Consider the following 21,237-nt stretch of genomic DNA (forward strand, 5'->3'; position numbering starts at 1 on the left):
TTCTTGGGTCTTAAGAACATAGGTATTTACACAGAAGTTTGTTGATTATTAACAAATACCAGCAGGTCTAGTTTTTAATAGGTTCAAAGTCTAGCATACAATTCAGTGTTCTACTCCCATTACTTCCTCAGTTATGAAATTAGGGAAAGCATTACAGTTGATCATCTAATGTTATTTATATGCTAAAGTATTCTATTGTCTGGTACAAAACATTAAGACCTCCTTTTCATCTTGTCCATTATCAGCAATTTAACAGAACTAAGCAATCAACATGCTTAGTTTTTTGCTCTGCTTTTTAAATTAGTCTAAAATGTTAAAGGCAATTGGTTTCTTCATGGATACTTACAGGCTTATTCATTGCGTTTTATGACTGAACTGAAATCATACTCTGCAGTTTTGTATGAAATGTGTAGTTTCATTGACTAATTTTGAAGCACTTGTTTTCTCAGTGAAATTAAACTCTCTTGTTCAAAAGTTTAATTAATTTTCTTAAATGTTATCTTGTTCCTTGTGAGTCATTAAGATATTTTGCAAGTGGTATGCTTCAGTAGTGGCAGCTTTATTGCCAGACCCTCATTAGAGATACAGAAAACTGTTGATAATTGTTTGCTTTTAATTTTAATGTTACATGTTTTCATACCATGTCTCTAATTGTCTATCACATCAAGAAATCCTGTTGGTACAGTCTGAAAACTTGAATTATTTAAATCTTTTGGAGTAGAAATGGGTATATTTTCTTATATATAGTGCAGTCTTGCCCAGTATGTATTTTTCAGCCATTATAAATTAGGGCAGACAGGAATATCAATAGCAAGAATACTTATTTTCTTTAAGATGCTAATAACTCTGTATTTAATGTCAGGCTGAGTTTATCAAGGAAGAATTTTCACTCAGTTGCTAGGAATTATAACAACTGCTTATGTGGAAAATAACTAGACTTTTAGCTTCAGAGTGTGAGAGAGTATATATTCCTCCTTGGAGAGGCTTTTCTTCTCCTCTTTTGTTTCTGGATTCACTGTGGTGAAAAAGGGAGGATCTGCTCTAGGCTTGTGTACACCCCAGTGGTTGGGTTGCTCTGTCAGTAGTGCTGGACCGGTCTGAAGCTGAGGTTGCCTGCTTTAGTGGAAATTTATCTTAGAAATTACAGTAAATTATCCCTTGAGGCTTTGGTCCTCTTACAGTCCTTTTGCAAGCTGATCCTGCCTCCATCCCCAAATAGCTACACCATTAATCAAGCATGTTCTGTGCCAGTAGGAGTAGGTTCAGCCTCCACAAGTGATGTCTGTCCAGGGCCCTGCAAAAAAAAAAAAAAAAAAAAAAAAAAAAGAATTGGGTATGAGTTACGCTAGACCAATACTATTTCTTTCTGGCACTATTTCTGTTTTTATCTTATGGTTCTGTCAATCAGTATGATCATCCCATTGGCCATGGGAAGCTGTTTTGAGAGTGAAAGCTATCTTCTTGCACCTCGATCTTTAGTCTTTGCACATGACTAACTGTGAATTCCAGCTTTTTATTGCTTACTACCATAAGTCTGCTTTCTCGAGTACAAAGTAACTTATTTTGATTGCAGGGATGTCTTAACACAGAGATACTTGCTCTTTCTGGGGTGTAGAGACAGTTGTCTTCAGTAATGGCCCAAATGCTTTTACTGTATCCAATTTCTTGTTCTTCCTCAATCTTGCCAATTCCCTTAGCTTTCTTCAAAATGTAGGTGCTGATGGTGTCTGCAGGCTGTCCTTGCAAAGAAGAATTAGAGTCTTCATTAGATTCCTGTGTGATTTTGTTACTGGTTTAGGCAATATGAAAACCCTATCTTGATTGTAAATGGACTGATGAGCATCCTGCTTTTGGACATGTCATTTGCTGTCTTTTCTGAGGAAAAATAAAATGCTTCCTTCTCAGTCACTGCTTGAGGTAGAAGAGTAGGAATGGTTCCATGCACCCATTAGGCCTATTTATTTGACTTCCTTGGAAGCAGAGTGGCCTCAGTAGTTTTTCACTTAGGCTGGTTTCCTTGGCTTTGTAGCAGCAGCATACATTTTGGCAATTAGAGATCCATTTGACCAGGCAGGACTTCCTTCAGGTTTGTTACTCCTTTTGCAAGTCTCTGGGTTTGTGCTAAGCATGTTGTAAGACTCACACTTGCGGCAAAGAGGTTTTGAAGCAAGGGCAGAGGGAGAAAGGGTAAGAAGGAAATTCTCTCCAGCCTTTTGCCTTCCCCGGCTTATTCACTGTGGGGATGCAGGAGGGCAGGTAAGAGAAAAAGTTGATGCTGTACAGGCACTGCTCAGCAATGGTCAAAATTCCGGTGTATTTCCAACACTGGTTTAGTCACACATCCAAACCCCACAGCACCATACAATCTGCTGTGAAGAAAATTAACTCACTCCCATGCAGATTCAGTATCCCTGCTCAACCCTCCACCTGGGCCAATGAAAGCTCCTATGGAGGTGTTTTTCAGGAGAGGTAATGAGATGTGTGTGTGGTGTATACATGTTGAAGTTAAGGAGGAGGTATGGGTGAGATGTTAAATAATCAGAGTTTCTGTGAAGCACCTATTTGATGCTTACCTTTCAGCTTAGTGCATGACTTTAGTTTGCTGGTGCAGAGTTTTAATTTGTCATCTTGTTCCTTATTTAACTTGTCTGTGTCTCATATCTTTGTCTTTTCTGTTCATAATTGGTCTATGTATAGTTGAACTGTTCACATATTTTTCTCTAGTACCTCACTGCTTATAGTCTCTTCTGCTTCCACATAATAAATACACTAAGCAACCCTGAGCTTATATCAGGTGTTCTTAATCCTTACACTTTTTCTTATGGTATAATGAAAATGGGCTATTTTTTTTCTTCTTATTCCTTTTGTTGTGGAACACTTGACAACGATCTGTCTCCCTTGTACTTTGATAGTCTCTTGTGAGACTTTCAAATGGTACTAATGAGCCAGTTCTTCATCTAGTGCTTTGGCATACTGAAAGAATTCTAGATAAGAAGACCATTTTTCTTTTAGAGGCCCTGATATTTACACTTAGTCATATGATTTGCTAGAAATTTCGAACTGTAGATTTATGTGGTATCAAGTGAAGGAATTATTTGGCTTATCTCAGGAAACTGAAGTCTACCTAACTACAAATTGGAATTACCATTTTGCAGTCCTTTGGAATAATACTCTTGCTTAATGAGAGTGTGCATGATTTTCTTAATAGTTCAGCTATTTCACTGCTAAATTCTTTCCATTAGCTCATGATGGATGTTCTGTTTTATTTAGAAGAATGAGCATTGCATTAATTAGGCAAACTTCATTAAATTTGGAGTTCAATCAACTAGAACTATAATTATATGGAGAGGAAACTTCCTAATCTGACGTTCGTAAAACCAAGCCTTTTTGGAATTGGTTATTATCTTATGTGACATGACTAGCTGAGCCTTTGTATTGAACAGAAGCAGACCCTGGGAGGAGTGCCTTCAGCTAGCAGAAGTGTTGTTTTCTATTATAGTTTAACATTTTATAGTCTTTTTTCACCACAGTGAGACATCTGCTCCCTCTATGTGTGGAGCAGTAATAGACTGCTTTAGGTGGTAGCAAGAAGTGTATACTTCAAACTGTTATCTCATTATTTAGGGTTACTTTATGGTGCTTCAAATGATACCTTATGCATTTTAATTTCTGGAAAGTTATCCCCTTGTCCTTCAAGGCAAAATTTATGGATTTTGGCATGGCTGTAAAAGGAAGAAAAAGAACATTCTCTATTAGGAATGGAAAATTATTTCACTTTGTGACTTTAGATGAATGGTTTCTATCAGCGTCAGTAGGGTGTAGTATCACTAGCAGAAACTATCTGTTTCTGCTTTGCCTATAGCAGCACACATGACCCTAATGCAGGCTAGTGATTGGAACTCTTGCTGTTTCTTCCTTCTTTAGTTTTCAGTCGATGCCTTGCTGGTAATGCAATACATTTTAAGATGAAGACAGCTATTACAGTGTCACTGCTTGTTTTGGTCAAGCTGTAGATACAGAAGAATTTAGTGGAAGCTCTTACTTATGAACAAATTAAGAATTATATCCTTTCTACATAGTCCTTGAAGAAAGAAGCTGAGAGCAATTAGTTCATTTTACTCAACTGACCAAACATAATGTAGCCTACCAATGGTTTTAAGTTGTACCTATCATGCAGTATGGAGCAGCCAAGGTGTTACATGTGTGTTGTCCTCAGTGTTGCATTATGTTCAATTCTGCCCTGTGTTCTTGTAGGCGCAAGACTTCTGAGTGTGAATTCTGCACTTTGAACTTTTCCACCTCAATGCTCACGAGAAAGGAACTAGCTCGCTTCCTGCTGCCTGATTGACACTAAAGGAAGAAGACTGGGCAGACAATTTTTGACTTGTCATCTCTTGACCTTTTGGAAACGTGTTCAGCCAAAATGATTTGAAAATGCAAAGGTTGTTCCTCTGAGTCTTGCTCAAGGAAGAAGCACTCATGTGTAGAACAAAGAAAAATAACTCAAATTTGGTTGAAATACCCTGCTTCTATGAAAAAAGAAAAACGAATAATTTATTAAAGGTTGAGATGTATATGGGATATATCCTTAGGAGATTGGGATGAAAAATATTTGGGCTCTCACATGGAGTCTGGAAACTATAACCATACTGATCTGTGCTTCGGAAACAGGTGCCCATCAGTGCTTAGGGAGGAGGCACATGAGAGAAGGGGCTTTCCTCAGTAGTGTTTTGTTGGACATTCATGGTTCTAGGAAAGATAAACATAAAATGTGAAAGGAAGGAGTGTAAAGGCAGCCAGAGGGAGGGCTTGAGCGAAGTATTAGGGTACAGCTCAGACAAAAATCATGGAGTGTGTGAGCTTGGGTCTTTAATTGAGTCTTAGGGACAAGAAGTGCTGAACAAGCCGGTTTTATTGGGCTACTTTTGTTACTGTGGCTGCAAACAACGCCGAAGGATCTGATGTGAGATTGTTTGTAGGCAGTAGCTTTTGGGGACCACTGGTTTAGGTGAGATCTTTGTGTATGGGGTTGAGGGCTCACTTTTAACACTGTGATAGTGAAAACAAATTTCTTGTCTGCATTTGGTGAAGTCATATTGTTCAACCATTATGGGATGCGCTGAGGAAACTATGAACACTTCAATCAGCTCTGGAGATAGAGCTCTGTTCAGTTCTCTCTGAATTCGTATACTGGATTTGTGAGATGGCAAAAGCGATGTGCTTTTTCAGTTCCATGGCCCTTCTTTCATGGTTCTGTGCAGGGAGGACTCAGTGAAAAAGGTAGTTTAAATTTGTGCTTTTGAAGATGCTTTCTTGAGGTCTGATAAGTAGATATTCTTTCCCTCAACATACTGCTCTCCCATACTACTGGAATGTAGTTCTGAGATCTAGAAAACTGTGGAAGACTGTCCAGTGCTGTCTGAAGTTCTTTGGAGTAGGTGTGGGGAGGTAGGGTGGCAGACAATAACACACCAGTCCATTTCCATGCAATGTGTTCTCCACATCCCATGCCTGTTGAAGAATATAAGAGCTTACTGATGTGATTACCACTGTGTTTGAGCTGGAAAGTTTTTACTTTTTGAAAGTATTGCAAGAGAAACTTCCAGGATTTCCCAGGACTTGTGTATCCCTATTTGTTCAAACACTCTGCGTGTTTGAAAATTCCATCAATGTGGTTTAAATAAGGGAACAGAAATTACTTTGAGCATGTTGTGGAAGCAGTATAACACATTCCAACTTTATGTTAAAAAATACTTTGTCAGCTGGTACTGAAGGTAGTCCTTGTGTCACAGTCTTGCAATATTTTTGAAGTGATAGATAACTGTCACATTATGCTTTTGAGAAGGTGCTAAGTTAAGTGCACAGCTGTGGCTCTGCTCAAAGCAACCTCCACTTTAGCACAAGCAATGGAATTTGTCATTTGACTGAAGGAGTTAAACCTTACAGTACTTAAGCATCACATTGAATTAATTTCCTGAGAGTTATAGGTATGGCTGGTGGACAATTTGTCAAAGGATTTGTCTTTTAATTAATCTTGCAAAAGGTGGTGTGTCCCAATCTGTACTTGAATTTTCTTAACAAACACCACCAACTTTAGGCTTTCCAAATCTAATTGAAATTAATTAAAACCAAGGCATGGCTATTCTTCAAAAATTAGTTGGTGGTTACTTTGTCATGGATACTGTTGTGTTTGATTTTTATTATCTGGGGAAATAAGTCCCTGAAATCGGAATTAAGCTTACACGTCAGTCATTTAGGTGTGTGAAATAAACACAGTGGGGATGATGGGTTCATTCAGTTACTGTTATATTTGAGGAGAAAAAAATATTGCTCTAACCATGTGAAAGTCAGAAATGGATGTATAAAAACTACCAAGCAGGAACACTGTGATGTGATGTAGAAATTCCCGTTATGGGTGGAAAGCACATTAAAAGAACCCTAAAATTGAATTGTTAAGACACTAGCATCATTAAATTGCTAATCAGAGTTACTGCACTGGTTTATAGTTTACAGGTATGAACAGTGAATTTGGCTACTTTGTTAGTGCCCAGGAAGTTTTGTACACTCCATGAAAACAGATAACCCATGATAATTTTTACTTTCCTCTAGAAACCGAGATCTGTGCCTACTGAGGGAGCTTGGGTTGGGATGACCTAGGGAGACCAGGGCTATCATGGGCCATGGCTCACCCAACATCCCTCGCACAGACCGATGAGTCACTCATCAATCAGCTCTAAATTGCTGCTGTTTCAAGTGAATGGCATTTTAGCTTAAAGCACCATTGATTTTTATTTGGCTTTCAATGCTCCACTTGAAGTGGTGACAGTTGAGAAATCCATTAGCGGCTCATAGCCTGGGTCCCTGCAGACGCTGAGGGGAACATCTTGGGACTGCGGCTTTGGCAGTCACGCCAGGCCAGCGCTTCCCTGCTCATCAGTCCGTGCTTTTCAATCACTGGGTAGCATCCATAATTGCAAAACGTTGAATATTTCAGAAGTAAATGTTGGGCAATGCAAGGCATTACTGCAAGTACTGATTGCTTTATCTTGCATATGCCTTTTTTTTTTTTTTTCCTGATGCTTCTGTCCTAGAATTCCTAGTAGCTTTTTGAAGCTGAATGTCTTTCTGTCCTTGGGTTTCTTTGGGGTTTTTTTTGTGTGTCAAAGTACCGTTGCTCTAGTTCAAGTTTGGAAAGCAGATGAGAAAGGTTCTTTTTTCTATCTTTAGCATTCTTTTTTCCCCCAGAAGCCAAACTGTGCCAGAGGATTGATGCTTCGAAAGAGAAGTGGGAATCCTCTTATGTACCTGATAATTTCCTTGCTCATTTTGATTATTCTTTGTGCTGACACCTTTGTGGTAACTTTGCTTTGATACTGCTTGGGTTATTTTCTCATGTTTGTGACATTTAAGAAAAGTAGTGAAATAGTCACTTGTAATAGAAACCCTTTTTTTTTGCATGTAGGAAACTCACAAATGGGTGCTACCATAGTAGATGCATTGGATACTCTTTATATCATGGGCCTTCACGATGAATTCAGAGAAGGACAAGAATGGATTGACAAAAATCTTGATTTCAGTGTGGTGAGTAGAGCCTGGCCAAATATTTCTCTAGTTCTTTTCATGGTGTTCATCCTGAGGGGAAAACAGAAGAGGTCTTTCAGGTGAAGCTTAATAAAACTTATGGATCAAAGTGTCAGATGTAAACTTTAGTGACATTCTCTGTGTATCTAACTTTGTTTTAGGAAAAAAAAATATGCCCTGACCCTTTCACACTTATGATTGTAAGTTAAGATGCATCTATTTATTGTATTTTCAAAGTGCAAATTATAATTGGATAATGGAAGTAAGGGAAAGTGTTTTGTGAGAAACAGCCAGGGCTCAGAAATGAAGACAGGAAGACGAGGCTTTACTGGCTGATTGTCGTTGCAAATAACTGAGCTATGAAAGACTATTTTCCCCCAAATGATAGTGTATAAATTACTTAAGGATACAATCTTGTCTCTTCTTCCATTTCTTAAGAGTTTTAATGTAAAATATGCCACTTGAATTCTTGAGTTTTCCTACTTAAGGCTTTTAATCTATCACAAGAATTTCCCAGTTGGTCATACAGCATCTGACATTCTTAAGAGTTTGGAAGCATTAGATGGGAGAAATGACTCTATTTTCGTCTTATTGATTATTGTTCTTAGTACTAATTTTGGGACTGTCACTGATTCTGTGATGGAATTTGTATTTCAATCCTTGGATTTGCGCTATGGTTCCAAAAATAATTTTTCTTTCAATAAATGCACGTAATGAAATATAGTTGTACTCAGAATTCAGCCAATGCTTACTGTTGTTTCTGTATTTTAGCCTACTTTTCAAAAATTATTTGTTTGGGCTTTTTCCTTTTGATTTATACCTTGACTGTCTGGCAAACATCAAAGAAATTTTACTCTGCTTTTTCAGTTAGTGCCAGATAATTATTCAGTCTAAAACTGAAGATCCTAAATATATCAGAGACAGTGCAGACATAATGATACCATTATGAGGGTGAACTAAATTGCTTCCATAACTTTTGTCTGATCTAAGGCAATTTCAATATAAATTTGCAATATTAATCTAGGATTTGGATGGAAGGAATTTACATGACCCTCTGAGGTTCAATTACATCTTCCTATGTATCAAAAACCATTTCTGAAGGTTAATGAGTTGTCTTGTGTATACACCAAACTTGAGTAATTTCCTTATACGGTTTGGAGTTTATAAATAAATACATAAATTTGATCCTCTTGGATTCTTCTACTGGGAGATGGAAATCATTGGTTTCAATTTTCACTGTCCCACTGCATGTGTGATTCATGACTGTAATAGGTATTAAGTGGAATCATGCTGCATTGGTGTTATTTTTCTTGTATCACTTCTATGTGAAAAGAGAAAGCTTTTCGCTAAAAACATTTGGGAGTATTTCAAACTTCCAACTTTTAGTAAGTGCTGTTTGAAAAAATCTTTTTTCACATAATCTTTCTGAAATATGTAATATGTGCAAAATGCATTTAGTTTTGATCCAAGCATTGCAGGTGCCATTGGAATAGCATGAAAGGAAAGATGTACCTGTAAATGTCATTTCAGCTGTGTGCAGATTGGTGAGTCAGCTGGTTCAGTGCACGTTGTAGTGGCTTTTCTGGATAAAAGGAGAAGTTCTTCCCTATCTCAAAATCTCTTAATAAAACTACATTTCTGTGTCTAATAGGTTGAAGAGAAGTTTATGGGGGTGACAGATGGAGTGTATGTGGAAAATTAAGTGAATGGGGCACAGAGGGAGTCAGTTGTTAAAACTATCTGGTTCCTCTTAATTTTTTGTGGGTTAAATGAGTCAAAAGGTACTGTCGAATTTAACCTAAGGCTAATAATGTTGAAGAAGGCAATAAAATGGTTTATTCTCTTGAGTTTCTCAGTGGTCCTGCAGTACTACTTGTCATAACATAAAGGCTATTCTGAGACAAAGATTATGTTAAAATAGAGCTCTGAATTTGATCTTAGTAATTCAGGTTAAAAAAGTGCATTATGGGAATACTCTAATTATTATTTAGCTTTATCTTTTAAACCTAGAAGGTTTGGTGTTATGCTGAAGCATAAGAGAGAAGATGCTAAATTATAGAAATGTGCAGTCCTTGCCTTCTTTCCCACCAGCCCCAAATTACTGTAATTGCACTTTGTGGTGATTAAATGGTTGGAGGGCAGGAGAAAAACTAATTTGATTTTAATAAAATCTGTTGAAGCTGTAATTGTCACTTGGTGTCACAGAGATGTGCACGAGAATTTCAGTTTGGATCTAAAGACTGCAATAGTACAGACCCTTGCATGGGGATTGCCTTAGGATATGTAGTTTCTTCTGCCTCGACATTTTTTTTCTTCCTTGATTAAGGAGTTGGTTATTTATTTATTAATGCTTTCTTTCTGTTCTAGAATTCCGAAGTATCTGTTTTTGAGGTCAATATTCGCTTCATTGGCGGTCTTCTAGCAGCGTACTATCTTTCAGGACAAGAGGTAAGGAGATTGGAAGGTGTCTGAAATTCAATATATCCTAGCAAATGTGGCATATGGAGACTTTTATAGCATCTTGATTTCTCGGTAGCTTGCAAACTAATTTCACAGCAGTCAGTTGTCCAAAATAACCAAATTCTTAAGAGTATGGAATCTTTAAAGTTTCTTTCTGAGTTGGTCTCATGCCATTTAGGACATTTGGTTGTAGTTTTGAAATGCTTTTTTTATCAAGTTGTTTTCAGAAGATATCCACTCAAATAAACATCAGCTTGAAATGTCAAGTGAAATGTCAGCCTTCTCATGCCAACAATAACTTGTTTTGATATTCTCTAACTCCATGAAGGTAGAAATAATAGCTTTGTCACTTGTCCTGCAAGGTTGTAGGTTTCCTTCATCAAACTGCTACTCAATCTTCTTACCATTTTCTTGGTGACAAACTGAGAAATAGCGTGCCAATTTTGTACAGCTTCTGAAACTTCTGTTAAAATAGATGTAGAGGCATGCTTCGATTGACAGGATGCATGTCCCCAAAGACTTGCAAGAATGGACTTCCTTAACACAGCAGTCACAGTGCTATGACCTCTTACTTCACGTATCTTAACAAGACTAGAGGTTGACCCTCAGCTCTTTCCATGTCTTAGGAGCTATGTGTCTTTAACCTGTTGCCCGTGTCTTTGTTTCTTTGGGTTTGTCCTTTATTTTCCATGACAATTCGGTAGCCCCCTACCAGATGTATTTCATGGCTTAAGGCTTTCAGGTGTTCTTAGGTATCTTCTTCCTTTGTTTAGAGAAGCACCACGTACGTATCAACAAGTTCTCAGGGATTTTAAGACTGCAGCCCTAAAAGTAGCCAAGAGAACACTCATAATTTGTTGTGTCTTTAAGTCTTTGGCATAATCCTGGGGTCTGTGAATTTTCTCTTTTATGAGTGTCTTCTCATAGGAAGAAGAGCTCAGTAGCAAAGCCAAAAATCCTGTGTACATCTTGAAAGAAATGGGTGGTTTATTTTTCATCCAGTGCTCCTGCTTCACCTTCTTCAAACTGGAACATGCTCATTGGAGGCATCTACTGCGAATATGAAAAACGTCTGAGAAAAAGCAAGGATTACACATTCTTAGCTGGATTATTTGTGTAGATTGATACTGCACTGGTGCACAAGCCCCTTAAAAAGAACTTTTTTGCTCCAGTATGCAGATGGGTGCAGCCAAACACTGCCAAAACATATGCTTTGCCTGCATTTGTAAAGCAGAGTATTCCTTCTTAAATTTGCTTCTAACCTCTTGGTAGAGTCAGAACAAGCTCCTTTGCTTAAATAACTTTAATTTCTTTCCTTCTTAGAAAGCATCTGCCCTTTCTTTCCTAAATGTTGGCTGGGCTGAATCTCTTGTTTTTAAGATTTTTATGGCATCCTTCTCTCTAACAAACTTCAAATGCTTCGTGACTTGTGATACAGGATTATTCCTGTCAAGTGTCCATATGTATCATCTTTATTTTCCTGAAGAACTGCTAAAAAAAAGTGCTCTTTCAAAATAGTGTGGCAGCTAGGATTGCTTTGGATGTCTGAGAGACTGCTTCATTTGCCAAGTTGGATGGGGTTTCTCTGCAATTTGTCGTTGTGGATATGACAGGCAAGGAATTTTGAGGCTCTTCAGCAGTTGAGCCCAGGAGAGACACCTGCATCTGGGAACTCCTTGGAGTTGGAAACAGGTTGCTTGAGATGCGATTTCCAATCTGGTCCTCTCTCTTCCCCAAGAATGGAACATATTCCTTAGGATAGGGGCATGCTTGATTTCTCTATTCGCTGTATTCAGACATGTGAGGAGACACTTTCTAGCACTTCTAAGACAGACAAGCCTGTTCCCAACTGTTTGGGTGTTTTGCCTGATCAGGCTGTGAACAAGTACGCCTTTAAGACAGGCTCTGTCTCCTAGTAGGTGTCCTTTCTTTGTTCATCAAGCCATCATTTACTTGATCATATTCACTTACCACAGCTTTTTGATATTCCAGTTGCCATCTTCCTAGCTCCAAGCCTCTATTTCTGCAAGAGTGTTGCTAGACTGGTTTTTGGAGGTTTTCATACTGATCTTCCATATTTTTGCGTGTCTTGTTTGGTGTATTTGAAGTAAGGTCCAGTACAATGAACTGCTGCTTTGAATTAATTCCGTTTTTCTCCTTTTATTAAATACAAAATCTGATAAGGTCTGCAACAGAAGTTACTGCTGTTCGGTGATAGTTACAAAAGCTGTTGCTACTTCATTTTGACTCCTATCACTTAGTGTTGATAAAGGTGCTGTAGGGACAAACATAAAGCAGTGTCCAAGACTCAACATCAACTGTGGAACTTTAATAATTTATAAATGGCTGTGTCTCCAGAATTTTATAGTCATCATGGTTTATCTACAATGCCCTTTGTAGGGAGAGGGTAACTGTGCTTGATAGGATTTTATCTGATAGATTCATAATGTTAGCTATTGACCATAGTTTTCAAGTACAGCAGATTATTAATTTAGATTAAATAGTCCTTTATAAGGCTTTTACTGAAAATATGTTAGTTTTTAAAGTTTATTTAGCATGTATAGTGACATGACTCTGGCTTCCATGCTGTATTTAAAATATCATGTTACTGCTGTTAGTTAGAGGAGCATCAAATGAGATCATGGTTTTAATAATGCTGATTATAGTTAATGGTAGGATTTTAAGCCTTTTGTGTTAAGATCGTGAGTATTGCTGTCCTTGTATCCATAAGGGTTCCCTCTTACTCACTGCAGTGAATGGGTGAATATAATGAAATATATCTCCCATACAACCAAAAATAAAGTTGCTGTTTTTAGCAGCTGACAGCTTGGCTGAAAATGCTGTAGGGCTTGTCCTGTCCAGTGTTGAGTCACAGACCTTTCTTTGTGAAACATGACACACGTAAATTTTTTAACAGCTCAGCCTTTCACATATGGGAATTTCTGCTGGACTTTCATGAGTGATGAGCATGTAAAGCTAAAGCTTGAGAAGGATGCATTTTGGTGCAAGTGTTGTGGTTGTCTTGCCTCACTGTACCTTTCTGCTAAAGTAGGGAGAAAAAATTGTTTCCCTGTCTAACAGGCAGTTCTCCTGATGTGTGAAGGATCACCATCTTTCTCCATTTTTCCATCTCAGCGTGCCTTTTGAATAGAAGATAATCAAGATACAACTGCAAACATTGACACAGTGAAAAATTTGCCCATGCATTCTGTTTCAGTCTTCTGAAGTTGAAACAACACTGATACCTCTCTAGTGGCAGGGGTCGTAGGTCTGCAGTCTGGGGCGTCCTTGTTTAAATCCTCTGCGCAGTATTTTTCCTGCCTGATTGTGGGCAGGCCATCTGGTGTCTGGCTAGGTGTGTATTATCAGATATAAGAGTGTACCTTCTTTGTCTCAGTTCCCACAGAGAAGAGGTCTCAATCTGTCACTGATTTTGAGATTCTTTGAGGCAGTGACTTTTCTCCAGGGTACATTAATGAAATATATAATGAATATATGCTGAAACAGTGGAATATAGAATTATAGAATGGTTTGGGTTGGAAAGAACCTTTAAAGATCATCTAGTGGAACCCCTCTGCCATAGGCAGGGACAGCTTTTAACAGACATATTACTCAGAGCACTCTCTGACCTGGCCTTGGACACTGCCATGGATGGTGTGTCCACAGTTTCCCTGGTCAGTACAATCTCATTATCCCCATTGTAACAAATGGCTTCCACATAGGACCCTAAGAGGGCTTTGAGTAGCCTAAAATGGTGGAAGGTGTCCCTGCCCATGGCAGGAGTTGGAACTTTAATGATCTTTAATGATCTCTTCCAACTTAAACAGTTTTGTGATAATATCCACTCTAAACCCTACCCTCTTTCAGTTTTAAGACCTTGACGATAGAGTTCAGCCTGTCCAGGCAGACTCTTACATTTTGCTGTATGCCAGAGATTTCTTCCCAGTTCCAGTAAGCAACCAATGCAAAGTGTTCACTTATTGTTATTCTTCATTAAATTGTATGCTAATAGGTATAATCTCCAAGTACTTAAATAGCTAAATAAGAAATGCAAAATTCATTATGCCTATATTCAATATGGAGCCACTAATTAAATATTTTTGAGGTATTCGGTTTATGAGAGTTGCTTAGTAGAATTGTGAGTGACTGGAAGACATACTGTGAAAACTAGGCACTCCTATTTTTTACCCCAGGATGTGATAGAATGGATAGCATGTTTAAATTTTACATTTTGATCAAACAGCATTGTAATTAAAGTATGTGAATTGAAAGTTTTCCATCTACTGAGTTCAGAGGCACCACTGTGCTTCCTCTTTTGCATTGTCAAATAGAGTTAAGAGTCCAAAATAACGTATTGATGGTAAAATATATGACTTCTTGCCTAAATTGAGCCAGACTGTTTCTCAGTAATCACTGTAACAATCCTTTAATTTCTGTAAGAACTACATAGAGTCTTCATTATGCTTGTGGGGTGGGGGACAACACTATGATACAGCTGATAATATAACAGAAATAAGTAGAAATGAAATGTTCCATATGCCCAGTTTGGAGTAAACATTGAGTGTGGCCGCTTAGGATGAAAACCATGATCTAAATAATGAACAAACAAAAACCATCAATAAAACCCCAGAATAAGAAAGCAAAAAAGGTAACTTTTTTTTTTAATGTAGCTGCATTAAGGGATTTTCTCTCTTTTGTGCATCATACCAGCACAAATATAATTTTTGTCTTTAGTTATGAATCCATGTGGTTTTTTTCTGGTTTTCAGTGAAGCCTAGCAAGACATTGTTTAGCATTTTCCCTAGAATAGTAGGCTTCTTTGTTTATTCCAAGTTAATTCCCTAGACTGTCTGTATAAGAATGTTTTGTGTTCTTTATGATTTTCTTTAACTTAGTATCCAACACTAATAAAATAAAATATCTTGGTATCACTCTACTGTGTGTAACAGCATCAGGGAAGAAGTGCTTAATGAAGGAGTATCCTATATGCAGGGAGATCACGGCAAGATAAAGCTACTTTTATTTCACAAAAAAAAAAAGCTATTGCAAGGTGTACTCTTGTTGGATTATCTGTTCATACAGTCTTCTAAAGTCATTTTCTAAGGAGAATATCTGGAAATGAATCCATAGTGTATGGCTGGTTTCTGAGGATGTGCCGCTGGAATTCTTTGATATCCTACTGTGTCTATCTAGTTCTGCCGATCAAGACTTCATTCAAGATCAGTCATGTTTGGTGCTTGGTTTTTTCTCTGGGTAACATGGGGTTTTTCTCTTCAGTATGGATGTTAGTATTGTTAAATTCTTCAACACAAATTATCTAATTGATCTTTGTTTGGTATATGAGTGATTATATGTTCTTCCACTTCTTTCAGTCACATCTGTGGATCTCAGTCCTTTTGGGCATCAAGGTAGCTAATACGGATTTCTGTGGGAGTATAGGAGCACTGCTTTGTAAAATACCTGCCTGTTCACAAAGCTTTCAACTGCTGGTGCAAAAGAACAACAAGCAGGCAAGCAGTAAGAATGTATGGCACAAAGCAGTAATGAGTTGGCTGATGTCTGTGTTAGTGCTGAAAGACCAGAGCTTGCCAACAGACCACAGCAGTAAGCTGCTGGAGAATTTACAGACTAGATCCATGATGATTGTGTCTGAGTGTAGGATTTGTGAGAGTAGGCTACAAGGAGACCAGGATTTAGTGTCCTCAAGGATTAAAACAGTGAAAGGTCTGTTGCAACCTGATGTAGGTATCACACTGGAATCTTCTACAGAGGTTGGATTTTCTTGTGGTGTGGTGTGCTGCATCAAGTGGTCCAAGAGTTGCAATTTCTCCTATGCTGTCCCCAGACCTGGCTAGTGAAGGAGCAGTCAGTATGAGGAAGGCTTCACTGCTGACAGTGCGAGAAGAAACCAGCTTTGATCCTTCATACTGGCTGTGTGAACTTCTTTGAGCTCATTAAGGCAGATGGAGATTCCTAGAGCATCTTGCAGGTTCCATTGTTCCTCATTTCTGAAAGACATCCAAAAAACAGCAGAGAAGGTACTGAACCCTGCTATGAGCAGTATTTTCACTTCCTTTATGAACACAATGTAAGTGAACTTTCTGCTCTCCAAATGGGAATTTGTTCAAGGAGGGAGGGACAGACGTCTGCAGAGCCCAAGTATTGTGTACACGCAGAATCATCCTGTAATTAAACACATGGAATGATCATTGGAGCAATAAGGCCTAAATAAGATAAAGAACAATCTTGTACCAGAGGTTGTTGCTGTGTGCTTAAAATCTGATTTTTTTTACAGTTGTATTTGATGAGTTGCTGTCACTGCTCCTCTATGGCTCCTGCCCAATAGCCTCCAGCATGGATGATACCCACTGCTAGAATGAACATGGTTGCCTGCCAAATGTCTGTCCAACTTCTTGAAAAATAGATAGATAAAGTCCAATTTTTTTAGCAAATCTACAAGAATAGTAATCTCTTTGCAGCGATCCCAGTAACAGGCATGTCTGCTGTCTTTGGATACTAAGACATCTTCCCTAAAGGTTATTAATCCTGGAGTACTATTTCTTCTCCCTGCTGTGGGACCACTTCTTGCTTTAAAAAAACTTTGTCTTTCCAGAGTGGCTTGGCATACTTATTTCTTACACAGCTAGCCAAGCAGAAAAGGACTCCATCCACTGATACTTACAGAGTTATCAGCATCTCCCCAAAAGAAGAGGGAGTCTTCTACCTTCTATATATCAAGTCTGTCCCTTCCCCATGGCTACAGCAGGGAACCACAGGTCTGTGACACTGCATGGCTAGCTATGGTGGTGAGCCCTCATGACCATTGACCCCTTCTGGAGCCTGGTATCACCTGTGGGAGTTGGTAAACACCCTCAAATAGCAGTTTCAGCCTGGGTTAGGGATTTTGGTATTTCCCCTGCATGTTCCCAGCGCACATTATTTTCTGTTTTCTCATAATGTGTGTTGGGATATGTGTTAAATGAGATTCTGTTTACATGGAGAGCAGGAAATAAAATCCTCTAACACTGAGAAAGAGTACTTGGAGCAAACATATGTGGGCACTTGCTGGAGCTATGTCTCCAAGTAGGAGAAGGCAGGATGCAAAATGCATGTCATGGTGAGGAGGCTGAGGAGGTGTAGTTAACTCAGTGAGTCTGAGGAACATGATGTTACATGTATCTATTTTGTTTCACTGCAGACTTTCTTTCAGGTACCTAGATTTTAGCCAAATTAAGATGGATCCTTTAAATGTGTGGATTTCCCGTCTTTCTGAACATTAAAGAAGAAATAGTACAAAAAACATGTAAATAAAGCCCACGTCTATACAGACAAACAAAATTCTTTAATGGCTGTTTCAGTGAGTAAGCCTGTTTTATTTTCTGATCCTTAAGAAGTCATTGCTTGTTGTGATGTGCTTACTCTGTGATTTTTTAAAAAATTGTATCACAGACTCTAGAATGCATCTACCAAGCTGGTTGTTTTGAGCTAGGACTTCCCCCAAAGCAGTGTGTGTGTGCTGACTGTGGTATACTGAGTGCTACCAGCACTCCTCTGTTCCGTTCTGAGATGGTCACTACATTCCAGAGTGCTTGAGAAGTAGTGTTCTCTCCTGCAAATGCATGAAATGCAACCTCATCTGGAGGGTAGATCACAGAGGAAGAGCTAGTTAGGCATTGCCCATGTGTGCGGTGCAGGAGGGTTGGCAGGTGTGTCTGTGTAACCCCTGTCTTTATGAGCACCCAGGATGAACTTCCTGTTCTCCATCTTTTCTGTGGTATTGTATTGGACATATGTCCTGTTAATGTTTATGAAGGTTTACAGTTGTGAGAGTGTGTGTTGTCATGCTCAATTCTGGCATTAGTAATTGCAAAGTGGATAGACATGAGGATAAAAATAATGGAGATAGTTACTGGATTTGGAGTGCTTCAATGATCAGGCGTATGACATTATCTTTTCTTAGCAATTAGCACTCTGAGTGTCTGTGGCCCTCACAGATTAGAGTCCTTAAAGCTTCTGGCAATTCAGCACATTTTCTGAAGCAAGAACCAGAAAAGGGAATGCCACTGTGATCTCTTAAAACTTGGATTTAACTCTTCTGACTAGTATCCAATAGAAAGTCTGTAACAAAACCAAATGTTGAGCCCGTGGCTTCGGAATTGTTCCCTACAAAAGTTTCATCTGCGGCAGAATTTGAAGGTTGTTTCCAGTTCTTGCATGTGTTCTGATTTGTAGGAAAAGTAACTGAGAATTGGGCTAAGTAAGTGATGCTTTCATGGTCTGCCAAGAGCTCCTTTGTTAGCAGTCCATAAGAGATTTGTAGGATATGCAGGAGTGACCCCATCTTGCCTTTCTTTAGAGTAACTGAGGGTTCTCTGGTATGAGCAGCATTTGTCTGAGGAGAGAGTGCACAAATGACCCATTGACTGCTTGCTTTTTTTCATGAAGTGAAGCTTCACAAATCAGTAAAACTTGTGGCATGACTGGCAGTTGGAAATAAAATATTCCTGCTAGCAGTACTGCATGGAATGACAAAAGCGCCGGAGATGGATAGAGGGTCGCTTGTTGCACAGCGTACACGGCTGTGCTTGAGGAACAGCGACAAGTAAAGAAAACAAAGTGAATATTATTCTAATGTCTCTTGTGTGATAGCAGCAGGAGGACACTTACACCATTATGACAAAGTGTTCTTGTCTGCTGCTGATTGATTAATGCAATAAAAAGGGTAGCTTATTGTTTTATTTTTGTTGAGCAAAGTTATTTACGGTATTTGCAATGTTAAAAAAAGATTAATAGTTTACTGTGTTTACCTTTGCCAGCTTTAGATATAAAGCAGTTCATTTACATGACTGTCTTTTTCATCTTTTAAAACACCATCAAAATGACACATCTTTCTGGGTAAAATAGTAATATCATTTGCATGGATAAATCCAGCCTCAAATCTCATTTGAAGTGGAGCACAAGGGATGTTAAGTACCTGATACTCTATTAACAGATAATCAAACTAATCCTTTCCAGGAATCTGACAGGCAGCATCTCCTCTGCTCAGCAATACTCATTAGTCAAATTATGTTATATGTGTCAATAGATATTCCCAACAACCAACCTAAATATATAAAATATAGGTCTTTAGTGGATGAGACAATACTGTGTGTACTGGTTTCACAGAATTCTTAGATGTACTGATGAAAATACCTAAATTAAAGCTTTAAAGCTTATCTAAATTAAGTTTTCAAAGGGTGAAAATCTCAGAAGGGTTAACAGCACTGTGTACATCCTGTTCAATGAAGATAAGATTTGAGCTTGTTGCCAGGAGATGAGCTGCTTATTCATAAGTAGTTGTGACAGCTCACTGGTCTCTTAACAGGACACAGCCTGAAAAAACCCCTCTACTTTTCTTTGACTTTTAAAGCGTTGTCTCATATTGAGCGTTGCCACTGCTCACTGCAGTGCAGATTGCAATGCTTGTGCAGTTTCTGTTTACCAGGCTTGTAGCAAACATTTTCTTGACTGGCAAAGGACACTTAGCCCAGTTTATTCCTGCACCTTGGTCCACCTGAAGTGGAGAAAACTGACTTCATTGCGAATTTGTTTCTTCCTCTCTGATTGGAAATAGGTTTTTCTCATGAGTATAATATACTTTAAACTGGTGGAAATAAAGGACAATCCATTTTAGCACGAGAAAATACAATAGCTGTGCAGTGATAGCTACTCTTAAAACTCATTCTTTGGTCTAGTTCCTGTGGAGGGCTGTAAAAACTAAGAAGGGATAGGTAATTGGTAACTATTCTTCACATGTCATGTGTCTCCTCTTGACCAAGTCTGTCAGTTTTTCGGTCCCTGTTCAGTAGTTTAGGAAACATATTGATGCTGATGGGCACCAGTGACAGCAAGCACAGTATCCTTCATGGGTTTTTTTCAGACATTCATTTATTGGTATTACTCTTAACACAGTAATACATTAGTTTCTACCATGTAGTTTTCCTGTTCTTTCCTCTTAACGGTTTTCACATTTTGTCTGATCCAGAAAGGAAGTATGGCATTGTCTTTTGTCAACTGAAAAGACAGTTCTTCCAGCCAGATTGTTTTTCACTTTGAAACAGAACTAAAATACAACTCTGGACATGATAGTGCTTTAAAATCGAGCCAGCATCTTTGGCTGGTTTTGCCTTTTGGAACTTGTTCTCATTCGTACTAACTTATGTTTTTGTTTTGAAAAGGAATTTGCATGCTAGCTGTGTACAGATATGGTGAGAGAAAAATAAAATGCCAGGAATGCTACAATAGCTGCTAAGCAAACCCACTTGAATCTGGGAAAAATATTAACAAAAAAAGAGTCACCTCTAATGATGTGTGCACCTACAACATGATAAAGATGGTGAACGCTTCTTATCTGTTAGGAATCAAGAGGATGCTGTCTGCAGTAGCATTCTGTTACCATTTGTGAATTGGATAATCAAGAAACAAATTTTTAAAGGAATGACCAAGAAGTTCTCTAGCCTTCCAACTTTACATATTCTGTGATTTTTTTTTCCAGTTCAAAACACAAGATTGAAGATAAATGCCTACATCAAAATAATGCACCCATGTGCATTTTATGAAAAAGTCTTTTAAGGTGACCTAGGTAATTGTGAGCCACACAGTCTGATTTCACTTCTTCTGTGCATCCCAGAAATTTACATAATAGAAAATAAGAGATCATCAGTACAGTAGTGACTTGACAATAAAAGTCTTAAGAATTTATATGTGACTGTAGGTTTATTCTCGTTGAGATGGCAAATAAGTAGAAAACTCCTGAGAAATTTAATTAAATGTTCAACTAGGCCTGTGTAAATTAAATCCATTTTAGTGTTACCAGAGGTGTAGGTGCAGACTGGAAGTTACAAGAAAAATGAGCAGCCCATGTTGAACAGACCAACATGGAGACAGAATAAGGGATTGTGTTCTGAGTAGTTGTGGCTTTGGACGAATATGTGAAACTCAAAAAAGACAAGCCTCTCAGCTTGAACCTCTGGTTTGAAATCCTGTGGCAAGAGACCTATGAGCATTTCGGTTTATAAATAGGAACTTCAAATATGAGAAGGAATTTATTTCTGTTGAAGTCATTAATAAGACTTATAAGACATTAATAAGACTTATATGCAAGCTTCTTGGTAATTGTGTTCTTAGAAAGATTTTTAGAAGCAGTAGAAAGTAGTG

The 21,237-nt window shown here is 38.3% G+C and overlaps 1 protein-coding gene across 1 annotated transcript in view; it reads left to right on the forward strand.

The window, feature by feature from the left end:
• MAN1A2 (mannosidase alpha class 1A member 2) overlaps window positions 1-21,237 on the forward strand; it is a 128,937-nt gene that overhangs the window by 52,124 nt on the left and 55,576 nt on the right. The window contains exons 4-5 of the mRNA XM_066175513.1: window positions 7,463-7,581; window positions 9,949-10,029. Of these exons, the coding sequence (XP_066031610.1) occupies window positions 7,463-7,581; window positions 9,949-10,029 (200 nt within the window). The remainder of the gene's footprint in view (window positions 1-7,462; window positions 7,582-9,948; window positions 10,030-21,237) is intronic.

The sequence above is a fragment of the Chamaea fasciata genome, unplaced genomic scaffold (assembly GCF_029207755.1).
Source record: "Chamaea fasciata isolate MVZ Bird 193981 ecotype frontalis unplaced genomic scaffold, bChaFas1.0.hap1 SCAF_2, whole genome shotgun sequence".
In the NCBI taxonomy this organism is placed as follows: Eukaryota; Metazoa; Chordata; class Aves; order Passeriformes; family Sylviidae; genus Chamaea; species Chamaea fasciata.